This window comes from Mirounga leonina, unplaced genomic scaffold (genome assembly GCF_011800145.1).
Source record: "Mirounga leonina isolate KUSES-001 unplaced genomic scaffold, KU_Mleo_1.0 Mir_151, whole genome shotgun sequence".
Lineage (NCBI taxonomy): Eukaryota > Metazoa > Chordata > Mammalia > Carnivora > Phocidae > Mirounga > Mirounga leonina.
In genome coordinates, this window is record NW_023270377.1 from 60,147,301 (window position 1) to 60,161,956 (window position 14,656).

At 35.1% G+C, this 14,656-nt stretch overlaps 1 protein-coding gene across 1 annotated transcript in view; it reads right to left on the minus strand.

The window, feature by feature from the left end:
* Window positions 1-14,656, minus strand: part of ERICH2 (glutamate rich 2) — a 37,040-nt gene that overhangs the window by 12,841 nt on the left and 9,543 nt on the right. Inside the window, exons 4-8 of the mRNA XM_035008357.1 lie at window positions 11,307-11,355; window positions 11,041-11,077; window positions 8,690-8,762; window positions 6,285-6,468; window positions 3,262-3,449 (exon numbers count right to left, since the gene is read on the minus strand). Of these exons, the coding sequence (XP_034864248.1) occupies window positions 3,262-3,449; window positions 6,285-6,468; window positions 8,690-8,762; window positions 11,041-11,077; window positions 11,307-11,355 (531 nt within the window). The remainder of the gene's footprint in view (window positions 1-3,261; window positions 3,450-6,284; window positions 6,469-8,689; window positions 8,763-11,040; window positions 11,078-11,306; window positions 11,356-14,656) is intronic.

A 14,656-nucleotide genomic window follows, 5' to 3' on the forward strand; every position in this document is an offset into this window, starting at 1 on the left:
TGAATAATTTAGATGTTTAGTCAAAGGAAATGTGGTTAAGTAAAATCTTTCCAATATTTGGCATCAATTTTTTTCTCCCTTGGTAAAAGCAACTTATAATATTAAGATAGTTTCAAAACTATATATGCTTTATTCTAGGAGGAAAATACAGTGAAATGTGTCTGATTTCTTTATATGATTCCATGGCTAGCATTTGGGTCAAATTATATAAAAAGGCAAGCACATTAGTATTTTCTTTATGCTAAAACTCTAATTGAGGCTTCTAGCCATGATGAAGTTAACAGAGACCAGATCTACTCTCCTTCATAAAACAACCAGAAAAGTGTATAAAATATATGAAACAAGTTTTCAGTAATTCACAGCAGGTGTCATAGGAGAATGATCTGAGAGAAGGGAAACAGGTGGGTCCTATGATTGCCTCAGTTTACAGCTGTGGGCTGTCTCCAGGTACCAGCACAGAGAGGGAGCATCCAGAGACCAGTGATCTGAGTTGAAATAAGACAGTCTGAAGTTCAGAGAGGCCAATGTTATATTTTCAAGAGAGCTCCAGCAATCTGCAGAGGTGTCTTTTTGAGTCTTTGGCTGGAACTCATCTGCATGAGTATGCAGAAACTAACTGAGGCTAGAGAAAGAATTGTTGGAATGATCAGGTAGAACAATCACTGGATCTCACACAGGGTCTAAACAGAGCTCATGTTTTCTCCAGCCAGAGTGGAAGGTCCTCTTAATACACAGAGTACTGGGAAGAGTCCTCATTAGGGCATTGCCTTAGTAGTCTCCCTACAATGTAAAGGCTGCTCTGGACCCTCCCAACAAAGCTTAAAAAGCAAGACTCCAAAAGAGAAACCTCCTTCCAAGAAACTCAACTATACCCCAGATGAAAATCCAAAAATATTTAAAGAAAAACAACAAAACTTGTATCAAAGAACATAAAATTTATAATGTCTAGGATTCAGTAAAAAATTACCAGGCATGCAAAGATGCAGAAAAATATGACCCATACACTGGAGAAAACTTAATCAATAGAAACTGACCCAGAATTACAAAAATGATAGCACAGCAGACAAGCATGTTAAAATAGCTATTATAAATATGTCATATGCTCAAAAGTAAAATATGAACATGAGGAGAGAATAGATATAAAAATATTTAAATAAAATCTGTACAGATGACAAAATATATGAAATTTTATATATATACACACATATGGAGAGAGAAAAAGATGGAGAGAGGAAGGGCGGGAGGATGGGATTAACAGCAGATTATAATTACAAAGAAAAGATCAGAACTTGAAGACAGAACAACAGAAATTTTTAAAATGAAATACATAGAGAAAACAAACAAAAAAGGAACATCAGTGACCTTTGGATCAACATTGGGTGGTCTAACATACATGTAACTTGTAGCCCAGAAGAAGAGAGGGAGAGCAGAGGTCAAAAAAAATTATTTGAAGACTTAAAAGCTGAACACTTTCCAAATCTGGTGTAAACTATAAACTCATAGATCCAAGAACCTCAATGAACAGAAGCAACATGAAGAATACCACATCAAGGTATATCATAATCAAATTGCCAAAAATAAAAATACAAAAGAAAAAAACTTTAAAGTCAGAAAAAGACATATACAGGTGGTCAAAAATAGTAACAGCAACAGACATCTTGTCTGAAACTATGCAAACTATTTGACAATGAAGCAACCTTTCAAAGTACAGATCTTCCTCAACTTACGATGGGGTTATATCCCAATAAACACATCATAAGTTGAAATATGCATTTAATACACCTAACCTACAAAACATCATAGCTTAGCCTAGCCTACCTTAAACATGCTCAGAACCCTTATATCAGGGCAAAATCATCTATTTTATAATAAAGTACTGAATATCTCATGTAATTTATTGAATACTGTACTAAAAGTGAAAAACATAATGGTTGTAAGTGTATCACTTGTTTATCCTCATGATGGCATGGCTGGCAGGGAGTTACAGCTGCCCAGCATCATGAGAGAGCAATCATACCACACATCGCTAGCCAAGGAAGAAATAAAAATTCAAAATTCAGTTTCTACTGAATGCGTATCATTTTCACATAACTGTAAAGTCAAAAAATTCTAAGTTGAACTATGTAAGTCAGGGACCATCTGTACCGAAAAATACCTGGCAACCTACAAATCTCTAGCTCACGCATCCTTTAAAAATGAAGATAAAATTAGGACTTTTTCAGATAGACAAAAGCTGAGAGTATTCACTGCTGGCAGAACTGCATTATAAAAAAATGCTATAGCAAGTTTTTCAGGTAAAAGGAAATAATATCAGGTGAAAATTTGGATCTACACAAAGCTACAGAGAACACCAGAAATGTATTCCAAAAAAAGATATTTTCCAATTAAAAAAAACTTTTTAAAAGATTGACCATTAAAAATAAAAATAATAACAACATATCATAGGGCTTACAGTATATATGGAAGTAAAATGTATGACAATAATACAAAGGATAAGAAGGGGGAGGTTAAAATGTACTGTTATGAAGTTCTTACAATACACGTGAAGTTGTATAATGTTAACTGTGACACAAGTGGGGTAAAAGTGTTTTGCTCTCCACAGAATTATCAGTAAATGTTTATGTATAATTTTTGCATGTGATCTTTCAGGCTTCAGTGCCTTTGTATATATTGTTTCCTATACCAGGAATGCCTTCTCCACTTGTTTACCAGATGAATTCCTGAGCTTCCCTCTTCCTTCAAGATTCTAAGACTCCATGTCTCTTCCTCTAAAAATTCTTCCTTTATCCCGTTTCTCCTACTTCTATTCTCAATTAGTCACTTAATCCTCCTTATTCCCGGAGAACCTCATAAATCCTTCTGCTAGCACACATTTCACCTTATTATAAATTGTACTATATACATAATATGTAACTGTTAGTTCTCAAGGGTAAGGACCTATCTTTCTTATTTACCTCTAAATATCCCCCAAAACTAGCATGGTGCCCAGTTATGTAGAAAGCATTCCTTAAAGCAGTCCTTGCAGAGTTTTATGCCAAGACTTGATTCCTGCTTCTGCCTTTACCAAAATACTGTAAGTCACTTCCAGAATCTTCTCTCACCTCTAACCTCATGAAGTAGTGAGAGAGATGAGTAGCTAGGTAAGCATCTGTATATGGGCAAGGATCTCTTTACTATTTTTTAAATCTTCAAGGCTATACACTATTTAGTAATTTTAATATTTTTAAGTTTCTTAAATTACAATGCGCAAGTTAAACTTACTTCTGCCATTAATTCTAATGGGGCATGAGTATCCTTTTTAGGGTTACTATCTTCATCATTATCTTCATCATTGGTATCATCTTCACCATCATTGTCCGTTGATTCAGACAACTTATCATCAATATCCTGAAGGCAATGTTTGTTATTTTTCTCCTGCTCTGCAAGGACTGCATCTTTGCTCACTTGACCTAAATTATACATAATTTAATCAATAAATATTGAAAAGTTCAAACATTAAAAATGGTTACTCCTAAATTAAAATGTAACAAATGACATGTTTACTCTATTGTTTCCTAGAGTTTATTTTTTTCATGACTAGCACCACAATAAACTTATGTGATTTCCATTTCCAAAAAAAGTAATAAAACTGCCATGATGAAAAAATCCAAACCAGTAACACTGAATAAATGTTAGTGTTAATTGGTTGGTGCTTAAAATTTTAATATATGGAAAACAATTTGTTTATAAAAAAAGTAATGATTTCAAGAAAAAAGAAATTAATGCTATTCTAGCTCCAGAAATACATTTCCTAAACTGTTCTTATAGGAAAGTAAATATGAAATAAAGTCTGGAGACTAAAATAAGACTGGAGAGGCTGAACAGTAAATAATTCTTAGGCAGGTCAGGTCACTGCTTGGATACTTGAGAATAAAGTTCTTTCTTTTTCTACACACACAGACAACTTAGGAAGAGACATGTCAAGTATTCTAGATATAACCAGAGGCTACAGAACATTATTAGTGATTCTTCTTAATGTCAAGACACAGGAGTTATGACCAAACGCAGATGACTAAAAAATAAAAATAAGCACTAATGACTACCCCATTCAGTGCCCAGCACTATGAGGAGTCATAGGAACACAAAAATGAACAGCTCTTGTCCTCAGGTACTCATTCACACTCTAAGTGGGGAGTCAAAACATAATGGATAGCTATAAAACGGTATGGAAGTACGGTGACAGACGTGTGCTAGGTAAATGTGCGCACAAAGGAGGGCCCCCTGCCACTCTGGAGAGTAGTCAGGAATTGTCCAGTCTGAGTGGATCAGTTTTTCCAAGGAGAGAGGGACAACATGAGCCAATGCAGAAACAAGAATGTGTGTGGCGCGACAAAGCACTCTGACGCTGCTTGGGGGTCAAGATTGAGACTGCAATGGTGACAGATGTGTCTGGAAGGGTGAGTAGATCATGGGGTCTTATGGACCGGAAGTCTTGGAGTTAGGACCATATTCTAAGAATAAAGGGGCTACTAATAAAGGATTTTGAGTAGGAAAACAAGTATGACCAATTCTGCATTTCTGAAGGAACACTTGGCTAGCAGGGTGACAGTATAGTGGAGGGGAGACTGAAAAAAAAAAAGAGCAAGGAGAGAGGCTATAGGTCTCTTTAAAAAGTCCAGGTGAGAGAGATGATTAATGATAGGGCACTGGTAAAACAGGGATGGAGAGGAAGGACAGATTAGAGAAATATTTAAGAAGTAAAATCTCCATGATACAATCTACTGGAACATTTTCCAATAGTTTAATTCTTACACTATCTTCATTCATTTTGCAATATATGAGTATCACCGATACTATTTACTCAGTATTTTTCCTTGCATCTACTTTAACATATAGATTTTATCAGATCATAACATTACTATCCATGAAACGGATATATGTATGAATAAAAGTAACATACAATAATCTTAACAAACATTATATACCATTACTCTTCTGAACATTACATATGTTAACTCATTTAATTCTCTCAACATCTCAATGAGGTGTATACTGTCGTCACCCTGTTCATAGATTAAACTGAGGGACAGAGACGTTAAATAACCTACCCGACTTCACACTACTAATTTAAGTGGCAGATCTGGGAGTCAGTGTGGCTCAAGTCCATATTCGTAACCATGTCTTACTTTTTTCTGACACATATGGAAATACAGTACTATTAAACTAATTTTTTTTTTTAAAGTTTACTGTGTGTTTCCAAAAATTATCTCTTTGCGAAAGACTACTGAGTGAGCTTGTCAACTGGTCTGGCTCTACCGACGTCTTAACAGTTTCAAACTGAGCTTGTGTGACACCTCGCTTTTGTGTAAGATTTTGAGTGTTGGGAAGTCTTGTGACATGGGAGTTTGGCCATTAGCTACTCCAAATCATGTAGAAACACTTGTTAGAAAGAAAATGAGGAAATCCAGGAGAGTTCAAGAGAGGACAATGTTAAGAAAACCCAGGCCAAAAAAAAAAAAAAAAAGGAAAAGCTGATAAAAACTCCCCACTCTAAAGGAAACTCCTGACTAAACAAAAAAAAATGCTACCCTGGAAAGGGATACCGGTCCTAGAATGGCTGGGCTCTTCAGGCCATCTACCTGCTTCTGTTTCATTTACAATCTCCATTCACCTCACAGCCACCCTGATCAATCTTCCAGTGGGTACCCAGCCTGCTCAGACTCATCACACTGATGTCATCAGGGGAAGGTCATAATAAGGAATTAAGGACTTCATGTGATGTCACAGGAACTGACTCCTTCAATTCACAAACACTGAGCATCAAGGGAAATTTTCTGATTCCCTAGAGCTAAGATAGTCCTCCCCTAGGTGCCATTTATTTCTATAATAGCACCCCCCACAACATGTCACTGCTTTATTTATTATTTATTTTTAATAGTTGACTATCTCCCACTAGAATGTGAACCTCATAAAAGTAAGGACCTTGTCTATTTGCCAACTATTGTATCCATAGCTTCTAAAACAGTCCTGGCACTCAATAAACCATTGTTGAATGAATGGAACTTACTGCTTTCATAGGTATTTTAATTCATTTTAAAATTTAATACCTCATCATTATCATTTTATATAATGTATACTATGGATGCCATACCTGACTGCATATCAGAATCATGTGGTACATGAATTTCAAAAATTACTGGTTCCTATGACCCACTCCAGACCTATAGAGTTGTCAGTATCCCAGAGGTCACGCAGGAGGGCTCATTTAGAAGCTACATTTACTCGCACGAAACAAATGTTATCACCTGTGTTTTCCTTTAAGAAGGAAGATGACCATAGATTAGACTGTAGATTCATTTCTGTATCTTTATTTTCAATACACTTTGAAGATACTCTATTTTCATTATTCCTTAAAGAAGCTGTATTTTCAATATTTTTTGAAGAGACTTCCTTCCTAAATGTTAAAGTAAATAGTGAAAAAATACTTTCCTAGGTCACAGTTCTTTTTAAAGCTTCATATGCATTCATACACACACACTTAATATAAACACAGAATATATCAACAATAAACTGAATAGCTAAAATGTAGTATCTTTTTTGTGGAAAAGCATTAAAAATCATTTTTACTGATGATTAAAATTCTATTTCTACTTGGCATTTGTCATTGTGTAATGACCCTTAAAATCTTTTCAGGGTTCTTTAACATAGAGCATACAAGCAATCAATTATATGAATGTTTTTGCCATATCATTGTAATATGTTGGAATAAAACTAGGAATACTAGCCTTGAGGTTTTTTCTAGATTTATAGACCAGTTCTCACCATTGCTAAATGCTACACTTACAGAGAGAGTCCAAGACGAATATCAAACCTTGGTCATAACATAAAGTAGCCTGCTTTTTCATTAAGTAGCTGAAATAAAAATGGGTTAATTTTCTCTTTTAGCCTTTAAGCCCTGAAACTTCATGTCAATAATAATGCATTAAGACAGAGGATTCATGTGTGGTGCACTGTTTACAAAGACAGGTACTCATGCTGGTGAAAAAATAATCCCAAGTCTCTTTTCTGTGGTCTTAAGATTCTTTTAAAAAAATGTCTCCTTTACCAAATTAAAAAAATTCAACTTCTACTTTGCATGTCAAGATATAAAAAGATGTGAACTATTTTCTTTCCCCAGTTATGGTGGCTCTTTTACCCACTGCCATATGAATCCAGAACATGAGTATAGTTAAGTCAGTGATCTTGTATAGTGATTTAGCAAACAGGCTGAATAGCTTGTTATATTCTTAATATTATGGGAGGGAACGGAATCTCACTTCCTCAGTATATGCTCCTAAAGCAAAACCCCTCTCTAGTAATGAAAAATGCAAAGTTGATTTACATTTGTTGTGCCTCTGCCCTCCTTGACTTTCTAATTATGAAAAAAAAAAAAAAAAGCATCCAAGATGAAACTCTACATCTAAAAAGTTGAGAAGTCAGTTAAGTATTTAATTTCTAGTGAGATTCCTGTTATGTCAAAGCTTGCCACAAGTGATTACTAGAATTTATATGCTCTATCTAATCTAAATCAAAGAACTTTGCTATCTTCCCCCCACAACAAATTAGTGTTTTGTTGAATCTAAGACACCATGTATTTACTATAAGATATACTGTTATTTAAGAAAGAAAAAGCACTGCCGAATTTAAGTGTAAGATGCCATCAATTGTAAGAGAATATGTGTGCTTTAGAATCTATGAGATATGGTACTTACATATTCACTAATTATATCCCTAAGAGGGAATTTATCTGGTATAGTTCTGGGTATTTAGATAATTGGAAATGCCTCTAATAACCTTAATGACACAACATGGAAGAAGCCAATGCCCAATATTAAATGGGATATTACTATTTGGAAGCAGTGAACATACCATCAAAAATACATATGAGAATTGACAAAATCATCATTTTAACAGTAAAATATGAATTCCTTTTCTGCTCACTTTCTGTAGTCTTTCTCATACATAGTTTCAAAGAATCAAAGTCTCAAAGTCCAACCTCCTCTTCAACTATAATCTTTTGACTTCCATTTGAGAAAATGATATTATTTACGGTAATGCCTCTAACCATTTAAGAAAAATAGGTAACTAGTATACTCTAAAAGATTTGTTTTCTTTAATTCAAATAGTTACAGTTGAGGAAAGATTCAAATTTTTACTTTATGTAATATTCTTTGGAAATGGAAGATATTTAAAGATTTTATTTATTTATTTGAGAGAGAGAGAATGAGAGACAGAGAGCATGAGAGGGAGGAGGGTCAGAGGGAGAAGCAGACTCCCTGCAGGGAGCCCAACGTGGGACTCGATCCCGGGACTCCAGGATCATGACCTGAGCTGAAGGCAGTTGCTTAGCCAACTGAGCCACCCAGGTGCCCTGGAAATGGAAGATATTTAATTTAGTTTCTACTTAGGTCAGAGAGTCAGTCAAGTTAGATATCCTACTGAAACATATTTATGTTAGAGCACAGATAACCTAGATTTTAGGACTGTTCCTAAAAATCTATTAAGAGCTTTAGGCATATTTATGAAGTGGCCCCAAATTTCTATTGGAATTAATAATTTTGTCAGTAAGTTTAGATTTTAAACTTTGCTTAAAAAATCATTTAAACTTGTCAAACATAGGCTTAAAACTGAAATTGATTAAAACTTACTTTTCTGAGAATGTCCTACCTACATTTAGAGAGACTTGTGTCGGTAAGGTACAAAGTTTGCTTGCCAATCTTGCTCTACGTCCAAAGAGGCATTTACTTAAGGTATAAAAACAGAAATTAAAAGAATAGCTTGTCATTCATTTTAGAAGAGATAAAACATATGATTATGGAAAACCTATAGGTACATTTTTTTCAATTGAATGCTGTGGATTTACTTTAGCCATTCCCCTCAACATCTTTAAGTATGCTTGAAAGCTTGACCCCAAACCCAAGAGATCAAAGGTCCGAGATCTATAAAACTTCATCTAGCATTAAAGATATATTGTACTTCTTTGCTGAAAATTATTAATTAAGTGCAATTTGTTGGGTAGACAAAATCTTTCACACATGGGATCCATGGGGAAAAGAGGAAATAATAAATGTGGGCTTTGCATGCCCCCCAATTTGAAACTCTTTGTTTCTTTAAAGATTTTTTATTTATTTATTTATTTATTTGACAGAGAGAGAGACAGTGAGAGCAGGAACACAAGCAGGGGGAGTGGGAGAGGGAGAAGCAGGCTTCCCGCCGAGCAGGGAGCCCGATGCGGGGCTCGATGCGGGGCTCGATCCCAGGACCCTGGATCATGACCTGAGCCAAAGGCAGACGCTTAACGACTGAGCCACCCAGGCGCCCCTCTTTGTTTCTAAGTCCATACACTCCTTATGCCTCAGACTAAAGAAGCAATCAGAAGACTAAGGCAAATGCACTCCCACTGCTTCACCTGACAAAGGAGGAAGTGGAGTTGGGGGGGGGGGTAGAGGAGGAGGTGCCGCCAGCAGGGAGATAGAGAGTAGAATGAAAGCTATACTGAGAAAATTCATCAACTTTCCAGGTCACACTGCTCCTTCAGCAAAGGTCCTCTGATTTTCTATTTTCCTACTTGATCATTTTTTTTTTCCAGGACTGGCCCTCTTTACCTTGAACTCTGGGTAAGGTTCAAGGTGACAAAGTCACACACCTGTGAAGCTTACTGGCTACACTAACCATTCCTCCTCCTCCCTCACTCCAAACAACAATCAAACCAAACCCAAATTCTTCTCTGCAAGGGAACTGAAGGGAACATGATCTTTTTGTCCTTGCAAAAATTAGTTTGATAAGCAGATGCAATTATTAATGAGATCAAGAGAACAAGTAATCACTCTGCTTTTTCATTTTGGCCCAGGCTGCATTTGATTTATCCCTGGCGTTTAACTCACGATGTGGATTACCCTTTGCTTCAGTTCCAACACTGCTTATCACAATCTATGTGAACATCAGTATTCACAGACACAATAGTAATTTATTTTCATTAATGACCTACTATTATTATTATTGAAAGTTATATCATACTTCCTTCAAAGACTACAAAAATTTTCTTACATTTTTAAAATTTAAATGTTTCAAACCATGTAATTGGATATAGATACATATTTACATATAGCTTAATATACTTAATGGGGCATTTTTTTCTGATTAGCTATAACAATATGAAATAAACATAGATTCTCTGTCTTTGATCTGTCATACATTCTTTCTCTTTAATATAAAAGTATGTATTTAATATATAATTTACAACCAAAGCCAAGGTGGACTCTAATTTTAATTTTTAGCTTTGACAGTATGAAAATTAAAATATATGTTGCATGAGGTGAAAAATTTCCCAGCCAATTTTATTCAGAATAAACCAAAGTAATATCAGTTTGGCACCCTTCTACCAATCTGCCAATAATTGATCACTATGAATGTGTTTTATGATCAACTTTCAAAGTACAATTTTTCATGGAATTAATAATACAATTTTTTTCTCAGGAGGTAGGAGATGATCAGATCAGGAAAGGTTTTGATGAATTATCATAATCAGTGCCTTGAACAAAGCAGGTACTTAATATTTAGCTACTATACTGAAACTGGACCATGATTCTAGTCCCTTCAACTAATTGGGGTGATCAGTTTCCCTTATTTAGTAGTAATGATTCATCTCATAGTAAATCTTTAATTTTAAAGTAAATATTCATTTAAAGGGATATTCTGAAAGACATGAGCAAGTATCAAAAGGAAATAAAAATGAACAATGAAAGTTATGTAAGTAAAATACAGACTACTTGGTATTTAAGCATTTAAAAAGTAGAAATGACTATTATCTATACCTCTAAATTTTTATCAAAATTCATTTTTCATTTTAAATGTTCTTTTGTCTAAGTAACAACTGCTTTGACTGAAGCAAAAGCTCAAGTGCTAATCCATGCATTTCTGGCCTTTCAAATTTAATTGGGTGACAAATGACTGCATTATCTAGTTCTAATTGCTCAAAAGGCATGTGATAGATCAGCTGCACAACCAGAGACATCTTCTTACTCTGACATTGCTTCATTTGGTTCAATCATCACTTTTTCTGAAAGAGAAGAAAAAAAATCAACTCAGTATTTTTTCTGTAGTCATGTTCCTAACAGAAATTCCTGATTGGCAAATACACTTCAGCATTTTTTGAATGACAAGCAATCTAATAAAGGATTTAACTGCTAAGACTTCAACCACATTCAACCACTCAAGTAGACTATCTTCTTAATATTTAGGACAAAATGGTGATGAAACATATTCTTTTTAAGTAATGAATCATTTACCCTTTGGGTCAAACACTAGCAATCTGCCATTCTGTTTATATTTTGGTACCTAAAATAGAAGCAAAAATAAAAACTAGCATTATCATTATTATTTTAGTTTGAGATATTTGAAATAATTTATAAATAGCCTTTATATAAACATTTCTATTATCTACACTAAAATATAATTTTATACTAAAGCCAATTATTCAGAAACTATGTAAATTAGTGGTAAAAGAGATCTATAGCATCCTAAAAATAATTTATATAGTCTTATCTTTACAGCATCTTTCTTGTCTAGATAATTCTTGCAAAAAACAAAATATTGACTTCCTGAGTCTTTAAACACTGTATAAATTTAGACTATAAATAAAACAATGCAGAACTCTGTCAGAAGGATATTAAATATTTTGGCTTTTTTATTTAGTAGTGTCACTGCCATCCTAACTGAAAAACCTCATTCTTTTGTATTATGAAATTGGGTTAAAAAAAAAAAAAGTCTAGAGAAAGTAGCCCTTCCCTTCTCCCCATTTCACCTTGGAGCTTATGTAAAAAGAGCTATAGGAATAATTTTGCATGTTAGAAAAGTGAGATATTAAATAAGCCTCTAATTCTCTGCTTCTGTTTTGGTTTTACATAACTTGGACTCTAGATCCAGATCCAAATACAATCAACAGTAGGTTAAGGACTCCCCTTTCCTACTGAGCTGACCCTAGAAATCATAAATTCAGCTTGGCTCATCCTTCCAAAGCCATGTTTCTCCCCTACTTTAACAAAATAAAACAACATAAACCACATTCCAGTTCATCTGTGCCACATTCCAGTTCATCTGTGTTATGAAAAACAGCGTAGTTAAGCCAGAACAAGAAATTTTTGCATGGTATTTCAAGATAAGAGATATTTTAAATAAAATATTTTTATTTCAATAAATACATTTAGAAATTAACCTTTGATTTTTATCCAAAGATACATTTTAAAATACAATTCTTACCTTATAAGTTCCCCTATGTATTTATTAATACTTACAAATTACAATGTTTTCTTTGTGAATGTTCACCTTTCTTAGGTTACCCTAAACAGATTTTCCTGTAAGTTAGCTCTTCACATATTTGGGCAAATTTAATTTTAATTGTTAAGACAAAAATCAACTTTTAACGGTTTTTAAGTATGAGAGAGGCCACACTTAAATTTTTCATAAATAACAATTCACTTGCCCTCTCCTTCCCCAACACTTGCTATCCCCACATCCCAAGCAAGACTTCAAAAATTAGTAGTAGAAGTACATACTAGGGATTTCTGGAATACAAAATTCAAGGCCAAAACTGTGGACAATAAAAGAGAAGCTTCTATTTTGTATTAAGTTTTTCTCTTTTAAAATCTGTCTCCCTTGTACTGATTTGTACTCTGGAATAAAGCACTGGTACATAAACTTTTGTCCCAGGCTTTGTTTTCCGGGAAATCCTGATCAAGCCAGACATTATATATGTTATTAATCTGATTATCCCTCTGAGAAATTCAGAGAGAGCTGAAGTCCATCAAAAAAGCGAGGCATCTTTTCGGGAAAAACAGCTACAGAAGACCAGGGGTGCCTGGGTGGCTCAGTCAGTAAAGCATCTAACTCTTTATTTCGGCTCAGGTCATGATCTCAGGGTCGCCTGAGGTGGAGCCCAGTGGTGTCCAGCTCAGTACTCAGCATAGAGTCTGCTTAATATTCTCTCTCCCTCTCCCTCTGCTCTGCCCCCACCCCACCCCCCAACTCACATGAGCGCTCTTTCCCTCTAAATAAATACATAAATAAAATCTTAAAAAAAAAAAAAGTTGCAGAAGACCAGACTCTAGGATAAATGCCCTACTTCTCTAGGGCAGTAGAGCTCAAAGGCTGAAACAATGCAATAATGAACCAAATAAGGCCCTAACAAAAGAAATCCAAGATGACCTGTCCTGAGAGGTACTTTCCACAGATTTCCGCAGCCCATATGTCTGAGTAGACATCCTCTTTATATTTATATTCTCTCCTTTCTAGCTCTAGGATCTTTATGAATTGCTACATTCTACCTTTTACCTGGATGAAACATCAGGGCATATAATTCTCCCATTTTCACCTGGTAAAAGAAAAACCTAGGATGGGCAGATCCCAGCCCTTGATGGAAACCCAGGCTCTGCTAGGTCTGGATTTATCATTACCTAGGAAATGTCCATTTAATCTCCTTTCATAAAATTGAATTCTATGGGGTGGGGGGCAGTACAGGGTGATACTCAAGAGTTGGGGCTCTTTAGAGGAAGAGACTGGATTCATGGCCCAGTTCTACCATTTCCCAAGTAAGCTTCAGTAGGTTACTTAACTTCTTTAGGTTTCAGTTCCTCCATCTGTAAAACAGGAATCACAATAGTGCCAACTTCATTGGATCAGTGTAAGAATTAAATAGGATGATCTGGTAAAGTGTTTAGCATAGCACCTGGCACACAGGAGGGATGCTGTAGAAACAATGTGATGTTTTATCTAAAGGAAAAACTGGGAAGATGTCCTATAGGGCTGGTTAAGATTGCTTAGGGAGCCAAAAAGGTTTTACTGTGATTGAGACAAGCAGACTAGCTCTGAAGACTTTTAATTAATTAATTAAAAAATCACATAAGCTCCAAAGTAATGATACTTGCTTAAAAAGATCACTGACTCCAGGGAAAAAACAGAGTAATCTGAGAACACAGGTAGAATGAAAGCAGTGACTGATAAGCTGAGCAGAACGAGGTCCAGCCGTTGTATAAGTAATATGTATTTTTCAAATAACTATCAGTATGCAAAAAATATCTCTGAAAGGAAATGCTTTCAGAAAAGAAACATAATAATGGTTGACTGTGAGTGGGAAAAAGGGATGGCTGCAGGACTGCGGTGGGAGGGAGTTTTTTACTTTATGTCCATTTGTATCTCTTGATCTTTGAACAAAATAAATATATTATCTATTAAAAAAATACCATTTAAAATTTGCAACACTATTTTTATCCCTATGTTTATCCATCTCTTACAGGTATCTAAGCTGTATATTGGCCTTGTGCTACTTTAATTCTCTTCTCCATCCAGTGGTCACTATTCAAGTTGGGGTCATGGTATCCAGAAAGAATGGTATAGAGATGCACACCTTGTATATTCATTACATTGCATATGGTTAATGTTAACATCACAACATTCATTTAATCAGCCTTTGAGTCTCTAGACTCTGGATTTTGAACATGGGCAGACTCTTCTGATGTATTTCTTTTCTTTTTTTTTTTAAAGATTTATTTATTTGTTTGAGAGAGCGAGAATGAGAGAGAGAGAGAGAGTACATGAGAGGGGGGAGGGTTAGAGGGAGAAGCAGGCTCCTCGCCGAGCAGGG